The sequence below is a fragment of the Poecilia reticulata genome, chromosome 1 (genome assembly GCF_904066995.2).
Source record: "Poecilia reticulata chromosome 1, P_reticulata-male-v2, whole genome shotgun sequence".
Classification (NCBI taxonomy): domain Eukaryota; kingdom Metazoa; phylum Chordata; class Actinopteri; order Cyprinodontiformes; family Poeciliidae; genus Poecilia; species Poecilia reticulata.
In genome coordinates this window covers 14,927,526-14,944,068 of record NC_088830.1, presented here as the reverse complement: position 1 = coordinate 14,944,068, position 16,543 = coordinate 14,927,526, and the positions used below count along the sequence as shown (strand labels likewise).

Below are 16,543 nucleotides of genomic sequence, written 5' to 3'. Positions count from 1 at the left end.
TGTTTGCAATATTTAAGCCACTGTGTGTGAAGTGACTGTTGGCGTCAGGAACATATTTACCACACACGTATTGCTTCTTTTCCATTAACACAGGCAGCACATGCAAAATCCTAATCTAAATAGGAAGGAACGCACCACTTTTGCACGTATAATCAATTGCGCACGAGATCTTTGTAGATTGTACATACCTTATGTCAAATCTTTTAAGATCAGGCTCTCTGTGACTTTACAATCTATGCGGAAAAGAAAAAAAAAAAACTATTGACAGAAGCTACGAGCTAATAACCCAGATGTTTTGATCTGGGACAAAAAAAAATCAGTTTGCTGCCTTGAAACACAAAATGAAGCCACATAATAGTTTTATTTGTCAGTTTTTGTTTATTTCTCATAAAATAGGCATGTACAGTGAGGTTTTGTGAACATCTTTTAAGGAGAATTATGCATACTGATAAGAGAGGCACCGGCTACAAATAAAAATACACAATATGAACAACATATAATTCTGGTTGAACATACAATTAAATAATATCACCCTCCTTGGGGCAGTTCAGCATTTTCTGTCTCTAATCTCAAACTTTAACCATTTATTTTACCTAAAGCCTTCTTTCATGTTGAAGATAAACTTAAACTCTGGATGAAATCTATGCTTTTGTTGCAAAAACATATTCCAAAGCCAAAGTTGATGTCTCCACAACTACCCTGCTTCTATTGTCATCAAACTGGCAGTGAGAAACAAAACCTGGGCTGGTTGCTTGTAGACTGAGCCATTCTGACCTAAATTACGTTTAAAAGATTTTAATATTTAAATTTCCAGAAGAAATTCAAAGTGCCTTCTCAACTGGCTTCATCGTTTTTTAAAGTCACATCAAAAATGAAACATGGCCGTCTACAACGCTCACATCTCCACAATTCCAGTGTGTGCGTTGTTGGCAGAGAGGACAGCACATTTGCAAATCCAAACAAGCATAAATGTTAATCATCAGGTGGCGAGGCTTTGTCTGCTCCTGGTCCATTGATTTAATGTAATGGTACTTAATCTACTGCTGCAGCAGTTGTGCTGGGTCACGATGCTTTTGTTCCTCATCGGTGTCGCTTTCGTCTCCAGTCAGGGTAAAATCCCACAACCGAGTTTCACCTTTGTGCATGACAAGCTGGAATATATTTGTCTTATGCCACTCAGGATCAGAGAGGACGATTGGGGAATAATAAAAAAACAAAATCGGATCTACTCGAAATCTTCTACATCAGTCACCCGGTAATCCATGTTGCATGTTGTTGCGAGAGATTAGCAAAGGGTTTGCTTTTTTTTGCTTTTTGTAACAAAAGATTTAGGCCAAATGTGATGTCAATGGGATTGACCTTTCCTCAGAACTCATTTAAAATCTTGTCTTTTAGTCAAAAGTTGTTTCTTTTATATCATGAGTTTTTGACAGCATATGACAAAATATAACACAGTATGCGCAAACACTTCAACCTTCAGGGGATAGGCTTAGTGAGAAACGCAAATCACTAACCAAGTGATTCAGCTAATCGCACTAAACATAGTCAGTAAATGGATTGAAAAAGAAATATTTTCACAATTTGAAAAACTGCAGAGTCACAATTAAGCATGACTTTCACCCACACTGATAAAATTCTTCTCATTACATTTGTGGATACAGAACCTGGGTTTGAGCTGCTCAAAGAGCGACTCAAAAGATTAATACTTAAAAAAGAAATGAGACGGACTAGAAATGCAAAGGGAGATGTAGTAAATTAAAAAATCCAGCAGTGATATGGGAGAGAGACGTTGGAAGTAATTTCAAGGTTCTTAAATTAACTTGCAGCGTTACTGATGTGCTAGTCAAGAGAGACTCGGGCGCTGTCCGGACCCGGTATTATCGTACGTCCTGGCCGGTTCTGCTGAAAGCAGAGTAGATGAAAATGACACCTGGGATTAAAGGATGTCTTACATTATTAAATCAGAGAAAAACATCTACAAAAAAAAAAGTGTAAATATCGTTGAGCAAGAAAAAGAGCATCAGCACGTCTGCTTATTTTTCTGTGACATACACGTTCAGTCACTCTAACAACTATTTTATTCAGGCATCCATATGGTCAGCAATCCTCTGAGTTTCATTTTTGGGTAGTTATACCTGCTATAACTCTTGATGGGCTCAATAATGCAGCGTAATAGGTGCAATTTAGGAGAAGTAAGATAAAAATATATTATGTATGAGTTGAGTCAGTTTGTCCCAGTAAGGACTGGCCAAACTAATGCAATTACAAAAGTCCAGACAACCTCCAACAGGGGTCTTAGTGGGTCTTTTCAGAATCCATCTCCAGTGTGTTCACCGCTGTGCTGTACACACAACTGCCAAATGTGAACAGATACTAATTTAACTTGGATCATGAAAAAATGTATAGGAATTCCACTTAATAAAAATAATACATATATCCACAATATCTGACTGAATTACCAGCTAAGGAATTCACAGGGAGATTCAAGCAGAAACTAACATGGTGCTGCAGCCTAATTTACAGAACAAACAGCAAAAAATAAGGATCTATTCTCAACAAATGAAACAGCATTGTGTTGTGTAAAAAGTGAAAAAGAGAAAAATGAAGGTTTGTGAGGAGGCTACTCTGATAGGACGTGACGTCACAGCGGTGGCAGGTAAACGAGGTGGAGTTTTAGGGATAAACGTGAAAAGTGCATCAAAGTGAGTTTCTACACTAACAATAGCCTCAAGCATCAACATCCTACTGTTTGAATAATGTTAGGAAAGCCACCTCAAAGAGAAAAAAAATCTTGAAAAAATGCACAAAGAAAAGTTCAACGACACAATAAGATCTTATATACAGAGTGTATCAGCTTGTGAGGCTTTAACTAGAAGTAGTTCAGGATCTTTCTATAGTATAGATACCAACATATTTGGATTCTTTCTGAAACAATTTTCCTCTTCCTTCTCAGAGTGGCAAGAGATTAGCTTTATGTAAAGTCTTTTGACACGGCCTCGATGAAATTCGGAGCGGACATGAGTATAGTGAAGGTGCAGATGATGGAGAACAGCGAGAAGGCCACCAAGCATAAGCGATCCACCACAGCGGCGGCGAACTTCCACTCGCTGCAGATTTCCTCCCCCTCGTCCTGGTCTCGAAAGCGCCTGGCGATGTACTGCACTTCCTCCAGGATGAGGGAGATTTCCGGGATCTGCTCCAACATCATCGTCCGCGTGTGGTTTGAGTGGATGTCGGGCTGGGAGGAACCACTCAGGTGGTTCCCTCCGCCTCCTTCACCGCCGATGCCGCACGTCACCAGGCCCGAGTCGGTGCTCGGTGGGAAGGCGGGGTTGTCCGTTCCCATGGAGTGGTAGCCAAAATACAGGTTCATGTTGCCGTTGGTTGTCGACTGGGCCTGCCCTGGTATCGTGCTCATCTGGATGCTGGTGGCGCTGGTGTGGTGTGGAGGAGAGTGAGAGTACTTGTACGTTGGAGGGTTGCTGGAGCTCACTGCTGGTTTATTTTCTTCCCCGGGCTTCTTCATGCGGAGGAACCAAGCGCACCAGTTCAGTAGAATCACACGGATCTGCTTGACGGGAATATGAGAGTTTAAAGAAAGGACAAAACAGGCATAAAAATGTTTATGTTCCAAAAAATTATGCAATCAGAAAACAACCTGAGTAAATACATAAACCAGATTTTTAAAAGTTATTCAATTTATTTGGGAGGAAAAAGCTACCAAATCAAACTGACTGTTGATTTGGTAGCTATAACTAAATTAACTATGATTGTCTATGTTGTTTTGCTTAAAAGTTGATTTTACGTCGTCCTTCTCCTTCAAGTTTTTCCAACTGCTCTCAGTTCTGGTTACTGCAAAACATGTGGAATCAAGAAATCCCTTGAATAGAACCTATCTGTCAACACGAAGAAGGGTTAAAGGTAGAAAAAGCAGCACATCATGCCCACATTTGTTGAAAATCATGACTGGTCTGTCAAAATTGTTCCAAGCATACATCAAAAAAGAAACCAGAGCAACAAAGCACAGGTCACGCTCGCAGTAACACGGTCAATATGTTGGGATTTAGTGCAAAGAGAAGAAAGCGAGGTAGAAAATGGCTTTAAACAGATTTTATGGCTCTCCGTGGCTGAGTGGAAGGATTAGTTTTGGCTTGTTGGAGGATTGTGAGTTTAATTCCAGGCTCCTCCAACAATATACTGAAGTGCATGTATGGATGTGGATAGAAAAAACTGTAACTTGTGAAATGCTTTGAGTAGTCAGCAACAAAGAAGTGCCAAATATTCACTTTAGTTAATTAGAGCATAGAAATGTTTCCTAGTTAAAACTACTATTTTAGATATATCATGTGCATCTTAATTATCCATCCCTTCGACTCAATAATTCCCAAATGTTTCGCAGAAACACGACGAGAAATAAAACCTAGAAATCTTGAGTGACTCAAATCTTTGTGAACAGAACCTTCACAAAAGGTGCTCCAGAGAGGCAGCAATACTTTTAGACTTTTCATATCTATTTACTTTGAAAAGCACGTTTAACCTACCCATTTAGGCATTTTCCCCCCTCTGGGATCGTGGTGGTGGAACTGAAGAACCAGGACGGTTACCACCACAGACAAGCCCACAATCATCATGGTGCTGGCAAAGTACTGAGCTGAAAGTAAACAAAACATTTACATCATACATCCCTCTAAGGGTAATGAAAACCATGCCATTAATATAATTTATAACTAGCACCACAATTTCATACTGAAGGGATTTTTGTGGATATGTAAAAAAAAATCATAAACTATCCAAAATACATGAAGACAGAGATATAAAGAAATTAAATAGATTATGATAGGTGTGTGCTGATTTGCAGAACCCTGTCTACGTGCATTTAATGCAGCTTCTGTTTCACAGCTGTCCAGACTAATCCAATTATCATACATTTCCATATTAAACCACAAGCAGGAACTGGATTGCCATTGAGCATCAGTTCTACTTTTTTTTCTGCAGTGAGCTCACACATCATGAAGGGAACTTGGATAATGGCTCAGTTTTCCATCACCGAGCTACCAGATGATGCAGAGCAACTATTTTATCTGCTGTTTTCCCTCTCATCTCTCAGCCCGCCGTCCCGTCTGCTCGTGTGTGCGTCAGCAGCACAGCCTTACACGGCGCAACTCAATGTTTGTCTCCAGCAATGAGCGTAATCTTCAGATACTGCACAGACAATAAAACATCCACCTTACACCTGCACATCTTTTCCACGCTTACAACAAATCATTCAGTGGAAAAAATAGAAAATGTTCTGTTAGACTGTTGTGACAAAAGATCTATAAGTCTGATTGGGAAAAAAATTGTTGTGGCGCTCTCTAGGCTGTAGAGACTCAAAAATAAGTGAGAGAAAAAAAAAATCTGGAGTAAAATGTTATTGTGTTGGAGATGAAGAAATCACCAGTTCTGTGGTAGATTACCTACACGTGGTTTTTACAATGTTTTCGACCTTCCAGTCACAAATTTATCTGCTTCCCAAGTCGGTCAAAAGACAAGTCAAAAAAGTAATACATAGATGACATTATTTGGACGTCTCTGTGTACATTTCCTAGATAATGTCAAACTCACCAAATCCATTACGTAACATAATGTGGAAATCTCAAAAAGATAAACGTAGAAAATGTGCTGTTTTATGATAAGTCTTTCTGCAGCAGACCAACTACAGTCAGTGACTCACCTTGTCATAGAAAATATTTTCCTAAATCTATGATTCCTTTGACTTCATTTTTAAATAGCTTTAATGACTAACGAGCAATTTCTTGCTTGGCACATCTCTTAACTTTTTTTTTTTTTAATGAACTTGATTATCTTTCAAAATCTTCCTTGCATCTACCAAACTAGGTTAATTAATGATTGCTATTTAGTGAGAATTCACTAATTTGGAAAGTGGTACACTTGCATATCATTTTTCTACCTCCCTTTTCTTTTAATGAGCATTAATTACCGGCAAAGGATGTCTTACCAATTAGAGGAACAGAGTCTGAAGTGGCAGGCATGATCTCTGCAACAAGCAGCATGAACACCGTCAGAGAAAGCAGCACAGTAATACCTAGAGAAAGAAGATGAAACCACATTGAAGGTCTGCTGTCATCGTCTGTCCGCGTTTCTGCTAATTATTAACTTGTAAGACCTAAAAATAAATGCAACTTCTGACATAATCACAGGTTTGAAAAAAAAAGAAGGTATATTTATCTTGGAGTGTTTGTGTTTTCATTTAATTTGACCCTGTCTCACAAGGTGCTATTTAAAATCAAGCTGGCATTTTCAGGTCCCCATAATTATCTTGTGCTGTGTTTATGATCGACTTTTTATTCATCTGCCAATGAACGGCCACCTTGAATGCTAATCTACATCTTTAATGCCAGTATTAGCATAGCACAGCGACAAATAGATGGCTCTGAAACACCACTGAGACCTGCTAGTACTGAGGCAGGGAAGATGTACAAGTATATTCTAGTCTAAGTTTATGAGTCTGTCTCCTCTTGTGTTAGTGTAGGATTGTTTCACTGCGTTTAAGGCTGTGCTGGTGTCTCGGCCTGTACCCAGTGAGATCTTTTCTCCAGAGTCAGCTGGAAGCAGAAAAACCAAAAGGGCCAATCCAGAAATCAGCACACAGGGGATGAGCAGGTTGAGGCCGTAGTACAAAGTCCTGCGTCGCATAGTGACAGTGAACGTCACATCAGGGTAGGGCTCCTTGCAGCACTCGTAGTACAACTCGTTGCGCTTTCCAGGCACACCTGGAGGACAAAAAGATGAGGAGGCGATAAATGTCGGAGGTTGAACAAACTGGACGTGTTAGAATCCATTGAAGAAAGACTGTAGAAGGGCCAGAGAGGTCAGAATGTTGTTCTCTTTTACCTTTTACAGACAGAAATGCTTCAAAGAAAGCATTTATTTGAAGGTAATAACAAGTAAAAAAAAACTTATACAGGTTTTGCACCAAAGTCCAGCTTCTGATGTTGGGGCTGGTGGTCCTGGATGAACTTTCTCTTTAGGTTTGCCTGTAGTGATGTTTTTAAAGTTAAACAAGACTTTGTAACCACCTTTGCTCAGAGCGTAGCATACTGCTAACCTTAATATTATCATCTTTAGCAGACACAAACTAAAAGCAGTGACAGTATTATCAGGTAGAAAGTGTCCATCTCTTTTGTAGATTATCATTTGCATAATGTATCTGTGTTTTTGTCAAACTTGAAAACAGAAAGGAAAATGACTTCGTCATGGTCACACATGTATCAAAACAAGATTGTGAATTTGTATTAGTTAGAGACTGTGTGTGTGTGTGTGTTGTCGAGAAAAGTCGAGCTCATCCCACTTCCCCATGCTGGAGATTTTAGTTTAATAGTAATAATAAATAAAATTACCTTCAAATTAATGACATAGGTGACATCAAGACCCAACAGTAGAGTCAGACGGTAATAAAATGAATCTGGTTGTGTGTGTTGTTATTGTGTCCTGCAAACTTTGCTTTAATTCTACTTCTTTCTATTTAATCATAAAAAATCAAAGTCAGGCAGAAAGAGAGTCATGAAACAGGAAGAGCTGGTTTTCTGAAGAAAAGGGGAAGTTTCTTTCTTGCATCAGGCTAAAAATAATTCAGACCATTCCTTATTTTAAAGCATTAAAGGTTTTTAAAGAATAAAATATAAACGTTTTGAGAGATTGGATAAAACCCAGAGTAAAATATTTAAAATAATTACTTATAATTATGCCAATAATTAATATTGGTTTAACCAGTGGTTGATGTTGGTTTGATTATAAGAATATTTACACTTACTCTTACACTTGTGGAAGTACTTAAAGGTGAAACAAGTAACTGTAATTTGGTATCAGATAATTACAATAATGGATTATTATTGGGTTCTTTTCAGAAGTGTCTGTAATAACTCACATTATGATTATAATAAGAGTAACTAATAAGTTATGGTTATTATAACATTATAAATGAATGTTAAATCAAAAAGGTTATAAATGTGATTTTGACATTGAACTTGAAAAGGTGTAAAATGTTGTAACTGTAATTAAAGGTCACTGATGTTGTGTTGAAGGTAGATGGTAGGTGAAAGGTCAGGGGAAAGAGGAACTGATAGGAGAACGGAGAAGACTAAAGCCTTATTGCTAAACTTCAACTTGCCTAAGAAAAGGTTGGGCAGGAAACAGAGGTAGGAGGAACTGTTGAGCAACTTGGGGACATTAGAACAGAGATCCGGTCATAAGGTCTCCAGGGTGATGGAGATGAGATCATCTGTCCAAGCAGTCAGCCAATGAGACAGGCACAGCAACAAAGCTAGCCAATGTAAATGCACCAAAAGGTGGATAAACCCTTTATAAGGTGGGTGCAACAGAGGAATCTTTGGTTGGATCCTTCAGGCAGCTTCGAGCCAAGACGGAGATGGACAAAGAACTCTGCAGCTGAAGAAGAGCCGGGGCCACAGAGCCGAAGACTGTTCTGCACATGGGGACCAACCCGTTAGCCCCGCAACATGTGGCTTCAAATCGCACTTCTCTCAACAGCTGGGTTTAGACCCCCAAAGACAAAGACCAAGGCAAAAATGAAGATAAAGACAAAGGCAAAGAACAAAGGCAAAGAGGAAGAACTGGTGTGTTCCTTCCGTGGGACCAGAAAGATCGTGAGACGAGGAGAAGGGAGCTACAGAGCTGCAAGACAAGAAGCTGAGGACCGCTACGCGCATGAGGAAGTCACCCTGATGCCCGAGACTTGCCGCTCTAAGTCAGTACTCTTCCTGTACTGGGAACCTCCTGCTGCTGCAACACCTTCTTCATCATCAGGCCAGTTCTGGGGTTCAAAATGCCAAACTCTGTCCGTCTCTCTCAAAGTTTCCCTTTTTTAGTTCTCAGTGTCAGCATTAGGGAAAGATAGGCTAGATTATTGATTTTACTTATTTGATTATTTCTGCTACTGAATTAAGCTGTACTGACCCTTGCAAAATGGCCTTACTAATAAAATAATTAGCATTAAGAAAATCTAAATGATGTTGTGGACATTCAATTAATGAGTCACCTTAAAGTTCTTTGATGGTTGTGAAATAGCAATGAAGTTTGATTCTGGGAGGAAAAAGTAGAAATGTTTTATAGGTTGCTTTTAGCCAAAACTAAAACAACACCCTTGGGACTCGCCCGAGTCACTAAAACCAACCTGGTTCAGTAACAAGTGCAAGTTGTAAAAAAGAGAAAGAGCGACCGTTAACAGGTGTGCTCTGTGAAGCTAGTTGGTTGCAAGCTACTCAATCTGGCTAATTCACAGGGTGAAAAAGGGTGGGACATCTGGAGGGGGAGGTCGTTAGAAACCAGGCTAGTCTTTCTCGACGCCAGCTTAAACAGAGTTTACTCAGTTCTGAACAGGGTAAAATCCCATCAGATTTAGAAAACTCAAATTACCCGTTAGATGGAGAGCTGGCTGCACATCTCCCTCCTCTGAGAAGAGGAAGTAGAGTGAGAGAGAAGGGGGGGGAGGTGTTGCGCAACAACAGTGTGTAGATTCTGAGTGCCAATTTCAATCAAAAGAACAAGATAACAGTACAAGTATTGCACTTTGAAATGATGGTGAAATAATGAAACTATGCGTATTAATCACTTCGCTATTAATCAGTGTCTGTGTGTGTGTGTGTGTGCGTGTGCGGGTGTGTGTGTGTGTGTGTGAGTGTGTGCGTGCGTGCGTGTAGGGGTGTGTGTGTGTGTTTTTGAGACAAGTTGTCTGGACAACAATTAGCAATCAGTTTTGAATCAAAATCAAGCTGAAGTGCCGCAGATTTGATTATGTTTTGGGCATGACAGACCACCCATATCAACACTTTCTAACCTTTTCTCATGTTTTAATATTTATTCTCTATTTGTGAGAAAGACTCTCGTCTGAAACAGTCAGCAGCACAAACAGAACTCAAGTTTCTTGCTAAAAGAACTGATTTCCTTCAGAAATGAAATTTAAATAAATTGAATAGATGTAATTTTATTTCGTTCAAAGTTTGTCACCTGGTTCTGAAAGGATGTAGCTTTTGTTCACCACCTATTAAATTGATGGACTGCAGGCTTGCAGATTCAGATTGATTATACATAATCATGTGTGTGTGTGTGTGTGTGCGCAGGGGTGTGTGTGTGTGTGTGTGTTTGCCGGCCTTGACTCTGGCGTGGTTTGTTCTGAAGCACCGGGATGATTTGTGTTCTTGGGAAGTTTGGCCCTTGACTGTTCTGAATTAAGTGAACCATCGCTGGGCCAGCTGTCACCTCATAAAAACCAAAATACTCCCCACACACTCACACACACATTTCCGGGGCCTGCTAGGTGATCTCACTTTGTGTGCAAGTCTACGCTTGCATCTTTGTTTGTCCTGCTTCTCTTGGCCATTGATGAGCAAAAATTGAGGAAGAGATTATGTGACATCTTTAATTTCCCACGGACAGAGAAGATGGCAGAAAGAAAAGGCAGCCGAGTTAACAACAGTGTGTCACAGCCAAGGTAAACAGGACTGCTGAATAGGATCTGCCTTTTAAACACGTCACTCTGCATTTACAGAGCCTGCCGTGTGTCGATTTGGTTGCAGAACAGAGAAGAAGAGTTTCAGCTAAAACTTTGGTACAATTTCAGGGTCTATGTTCACAAAAGGTTCTTATTAAGAGTGGTGGTTTGGTTGTTACATGAGCATTGCCAAGCACACAATCTAAAAATTGATAAAATATTGAGATGCAATAGATTCCTGACTAACCTTGATGAATGATGGGTGGAAATGGTCTGTTTTCACTAAAAGTAATTTCTTGTTTTTCTACACTTGCATAGGAATCTTTTGAGAACTGTGCTATTTCGACGTTTGCTTTTACTTCATCAAATCTGACAAAATATTTAGTAATTAAAAACTAAGTAAACATAACCCTGCGGAAAGACGCCAAGGTTTTTATGAATACAGTTGGCGCCCCCTTTTCACCTTTAAGCAACGGCTTCGATATTTCCCCTGTTATCTGTAAGGAAGCTATGCAACCTCCACCCAAGGCAAACAGAATCAGTTTAAGATCTAAGCAGCAAATCTTAACAAATTAATACAGGAAGAAAACTGTCCAGGTTGTTAAAACTATACACGTGTGGATCGCTTTTGGTTGAATTAGAACAGGGGCTGGGGAACTTTGCAAGTTGGTAGCTCTCCATTTTTGGCAGGTTTTGCAGTTGGTTGTCAAAACAATATCTGAAGACAGGCTGAACATTTTGTCTGAAGGTCCCTCTTAATTTAATAATGAAGATTTCGAACCTTTGTGTCCAATCTGTTGGGTTACCTTAAAGGCAGAGCAAGTCTGAAGAACTGTTTCAGCTCTTTGATACTCACTGGAAATCTCACAACTTAAAGGATGCTAGAAACTACTTGTGAAGGCTGAAAATCACAGTCAAAGTCTCGTTAGCCATGTGTACTAAACAAAATATTTATTTATTGTACTTGAGTATTAGAATTGCGCTGCTCCGGGGGGCAGCATGTTGAAGTAGCTCTGCTATATTAGTTCTGATTTGTTCTCTTTCCACTTTTGTTCACTTTTTTTTTGTGTGTGTGTTTGGACAATTATTCCCTCTGGTTTTGAATGTTGTGCAGCTGGATGGATTTTTGCTCTTAATGTTTCATTTTTGGACAGTTGTGGTGGCAACAAAGTATTGCTTTTTTCAACTGCAAGCAACCAAGTAGCATCCAGAGCATTCAAATGATACCTGAACAACAACCCCAAATCCCAGAGGAGTTGGGGAAAAAAGGCTTCGTGTATGCAGAATAGGACCAAAGAACAGACGGAGAAGGAGGAAATTCAAACCATCTCTTCCATCAATCAAAGATGCTAAATTGTCTCTGCTCAGCTTTCTAATGTCATTGCCAGGCAGACTTAAAGAGGAGCAGCAGAAAACAAATGCTGTGGTTTAGCAGTGCTTGCTTGGCTACAACTGATGGTGTCATTCAGGACACGTTAATGTGGAATATTGTCTCTGCTGCTCAGATGTTGAGTATAATTAAATTACACTCAACATCAAATTTAATCATGTAATTTCAGCAAATGTTTTCAGTGAGAGGCCTCTTCAGATTTGTTGCAAGGCCGGCTACTACTGGAGATACTTCCTGTCGACAGCATTACTTGGATTATCTGAGCGACGACATTTATTTCTCTTTATTTTATTATTTATTTTATAATTTTTTGTAAACATCCAACTTCCCCTCAAAATGCCTTCCTCAAAAAAAGAAAAATGCATAAATAGGTATAAAAGAGAAACTGAATGCTTTTTTTTTTTTTGCTTTTCTTACCTACGAGGTCCCACTCGCCGTTGGGTATGTATGTAGAAATGTCCACGTCCATCATCTGGAGATCCAGGAGCCAGCCGTTGTGGGTCCAAGAGCCAAATTTCAGGTCACACTTCTGGATATCAAATGGGAACCACCGGACATCAATATAGCATGTACTCTTCAGGATACCTGAAAAGAGTAAGTACAGTACTTTTATTTTTCACCCAAGAGTTTTTTTGTTTTTTTTTTTGCACAGTGCGCTAAAAATGTCACTTAAACAGTTTTGTTTTGTAAAGTACAGATGGAGCTCAATAAAATAGGAATGTTTAAAAAAAACTTTATTAATTAAAAAAAAAAGTTATTTGGTTTGGTTTGATTTGAATGGTTATTACTTGCTTATTAATAAGTTCTTAGAATATTGCTTTAAATAAGGCCAACTAAAAGAGATGTTCAATACAGAAACTTAAGACCTACTCAATCATGGAGAAAACCTCTGTCTCAGTTGATCACCAGATTGTCACTAATGATCATAAGCCATCAAGAAATAAACTTATTGAGGGGAAGTTGAGTGAACAGTCAGAAGAAAACTAAATGCTTACTGATTGGACCAAGTATCCTTTTCAGATAACATTGTATTGAAGATCTACACCACAGAGGCTGGAGGTAGAAAGGAGAGGCCAGAATCCATGTTGCTCGAGGTCCAGTGTTAAGTTTCCAAAGTCAATAATGTATAAAGCCATTATACCAGGAAGTTTTATTGCACGTCGTGGTGCCCTTTGCTGACAAGCATTAATGGAGAGGCTGGCAGAATTCGCCATGTGTTTCCTTAACCCCTACCCATCTGGTTTGGCGTTTTGCCTTTATGCCATGTCATACCACATTGATGAACTAATAAAAAAAAAGAGTCCTGACCAATTAGTAAGTGACTCAACTTAAAAATACATGGATATAATTCTCACTGAGCAAAAATTTATATGTGACACTTTTTTTTCCTCCCTTGATTGTTACACTAAGTACAAATTTTATAACTGATTAAGATAACATTTGCTAAATAATGTATTAGTTTTAGCTTTTGAACAGAATTTCTAAGTAAAAAGTTACAATATGTGAATTTACTGAGACAGAGATGTATATAAGACTTTAAAGATGTACACTGCTCAAAAAAATAAAGGGAACACTTTAACATTGAAGTGAACACTGAAGTGTTCCCTTTATTTTTTTGAGCAGTATATATAAGACTTTATAAGTGAAGAGGTTTGGATAATGTAATCATAATAATAATAATCATTTTTAAGTGTTTTCCCATTGTATGCTGGGATTAAATTTGAAACCTCTGAATTTAAAGGAAAATAAGTTAAAATAAAAATGTACTTCCAACTCTCACGAAAAAAAATCTCTCAACTTATCCCAGGAGTGCAGAGTGAAAAAAAGGATTGTGTAAAAATTCAGTATTAATAAATCTGCACTGTAATATAATTCATTTAAATTTCTAATCTGCGATTATAAATACAACTCAGAGACAGGCCATACATAACATAACATGTGGAATATCTCACCTGGTGGGATGTACTGGCAGGCTCCTGATGCGTTAACCAGCACATTTGTATGAAACGTGGCATCAAATCTCTCATCGGCACTAAAGTGAGAGAAGACAAATTAGGAACAACTTTAAATGGCAACTGCAAGTCTGAACAGCAACTCAGGAAACAACATTATGGAGAAAGATAAAATAATGAGTAAGCTGCAAAGTCAAAGACACAAAGAAAAGAAAAACACACACAAAAAAACCATATTGCGAGTCTGAAGGTGACATGAGGGGGAGGAGGAGGATTACCACGGCTACAGATATGCAGTGTTTAATTACAATGATGAGTACAAAACATTGCAGAGTGCTTTAAAGCCACTTGTCACAGAGGAAAAAGGCAAAGATTGGATGTCTCATAAACTAACAAAACAGCCAATGTTTCTTTTCAGATCGAGTCTAAAAGGAAGCAGAAGCTGCAATTATCCAGACTGTAATCATAGCTTAACACTACATTATGTCAGAAGTGTTTCCTGAAAGTCTCAAGTTTTAACTTTTTTTTAATGAGCCACCAAGCCCGGTTTCAAAAGAGCCGACATTTGACTGGAATGCATTCACCCTAAATAAAGAAAACATCTTCACATTTGCAGCTTCAGCGGCTTGTCTGGTGTCGTTGCTGTACCATATTAAATAAATGGATGACACCTGATGAACTCGGGCCTTGGCGTGATGAATTTTCAGCCGCGGTTTGTGTTTCTTCTTGCAGCATTTATTGGCAGGGCATCTGCAAATCAATACAAGCCTAGGAAATAAAATAGACATGGCTTGTTCAAAAAATGAATAGCCTGACATTTCAGAAAGCGACTCCACATAAGGAGTGAATAATAAAGGCTATAAAGAAGCTGCTGCCCACTTCTGATTCAATATGAGCAATTAAATGTGCCTCAGTTGAACCGTGGTTTCAGTAGACTGTGGGAAAAAAAAAACTAAAACTTTAAAAAATGTTAAACTGAAACTGGTGACATTTTAGACAACATGGGATTGTTAAAATGTTGATTTTTGAGGAGTTTCACAGCATTTCATAACCCCCTTCTTTCACATGAAGTCATTTCCTGATTCTAGTGACAGCAGAGCAAAAAAAAAAAACTTGAACAGATTCATGCAAACATCTAATTATTATTTTTTCCAGATTTTGATAGTAACAAGAGAAAAATGTGTATGTTCCCATTATGTCACATCATGTCAATAGATTCCAGACAAATAGGCAGGAGAAAACCTAACCTCTGCATACAGAGGTAGACAGCCAGTAAAGCCTTATTTTTCCAAGTGGTGCGCTCCGACTCAAAACTTAAAAAAATGGTGATGACTGAAAGCACTCCAGCTCAAGCAATGATTGAATGCTTATCCAAATCCAGAGACTAGCTTGCCTCTCAACCCATCATTTGTTACTGTCTGTTAGTATATTTCTACCAATTACTGGCAGCGAAAGAATATGATGGCCGCACTTAAACTCTCCCTGAAGGCTTTTAGCCCGACAGGTAGAACATCAATTTTGGTCATGTGGTTTTGCTCAACATCAAATTACGACCTCTAAATCTATCATTTAAATCTAATCGCTTGTTTCACCTAGCATAGGGCTGAAAGGCGAAGAGGTTGAGAGAGAGAGCAGTGAAACTACTACCATCATTCTCATTTACCGTCCCGAATGAATGAGCTATATTAGGTTTTAGCCTTGTAATGGCATTTTGAATGTTTTTTCCTAACGTGTGGACTGGAAAGCAATGAGAGCGTTTAGCCACTTTATCAGGAGCAGAACCAAATACAGTTAAAATTAAACTAAGTCTAGAATCAACACATAAATAAAAATAAAAATAAAATAATAAATAATAATAAAATAAAAAAATAAAAAATAATAAAATAAAAATAAAAAATAAAACTAGAATCAACACAGCAGATTACAAATGCTATCGTAGATCAAACTATTCCCCCCGAGTACCGAATGTTTGGATCTTACATAAATCTTGGTTTTCATGACTTATAATTACTGCAAACATTGATAGATAAATAGGAAATGAATTGAATCAGATAGTGATTTATAGGTATTTGTGCAACTAATCCTTGCTGAATGTTTAGTTGCACAGCTTGCAGTCACTCTGGGAACATAAACAAGTTGAATATTGGCAGAGTTTCCATGCTTATAATATGGGTGGTTTGATAAACTTTCATTTTTTGGTATGTGTGTTACTCCTGGTCAAGATGCTAAAGGTAAAAAAATAAATACAAAATAGAATATTGTGATATTCAATTATTGTAAATGCAGTTTTTCAGATGTTATCAGTATGTAGCCAAAATATATAAATTTTGCCAAATTTACATTTTATTTTAACCTTTAGGTTAAAATAAACTAATCAACATTTCATTTCAAGAGAACCAATAAGAAAACAATTCATTTTTAAGATAAAGTTAAATCAAAGTCAATAATTCAGACATGTTAAGGATTACGACTCTAATATCAGGTCAATATGTCCAGAGAGGAGCCTTTTTGTTTGAGGCAAAAATGCCAAACAGAAATGTACAAAATGTAAGCGTATTTCGTCAACGATTCAAGCAAACAGCGAAGTCAAATAAATATCTACAAGCCCTTAGAGTGGTGATAACAAGGTTGAGTAACACTAGAACATTGTGAAGCATCTAAAGGTCTGACACTCTGATGTTTATGAGGGAC

The 16,543-nt window shown here is 38.3% G+C and overlaps 1 protein-coding gene across 2 annotated transcripts in view; it reads right to left on the bottom strand.

The window, feature by feature from the left end:
• Positions 1 to 358: 358 nt before the first annotated feature.
• Positions 359 to 16,543, bottom strand: part of LOC103464217 (neuronal acetylcholine receptor subunit alpha-7-like) — a 42,678-nt gene continuing 26,493 nt past the window's right edge. Inside the window, exons 5-10 of one of the 2 annotated variants that reach the window (XM_081607028.1) lie at positions 13,853 to 13,932; positions 12,318 to 12,485; positions 6,579 to 6,773; positions 5,999 to 6,085; positions 4,542 to 4,651; positions 359 to 3,571 (exon numbers count right to left, since the gene is read on the bottom strand). In XM_081607028.1, the coding sequence (XP_081463154.1) occupies positions 2,972 to 3,571; positions 4,542 to 4,651; positions 5,999 to 6,085; positions 6,579 to 6,773; positions 12,318 to 12,485; positions 13,853 to 13,932 (1,240 nt within the window). In that variant the 3' untranslated portion in view covers positions 359 to 2,971. The remainder of the gene's footprint in view (positions 3,572 to 4,541; positions 4,652 to 5,998; positions 6,086 to 6,578; positions 6,774 to 12,317; positions 12,486 to 13,852; positions 13,933 to 16,543) is intronic. The other variant, XM_008408177.3, reaches the window with a different exon arrangement.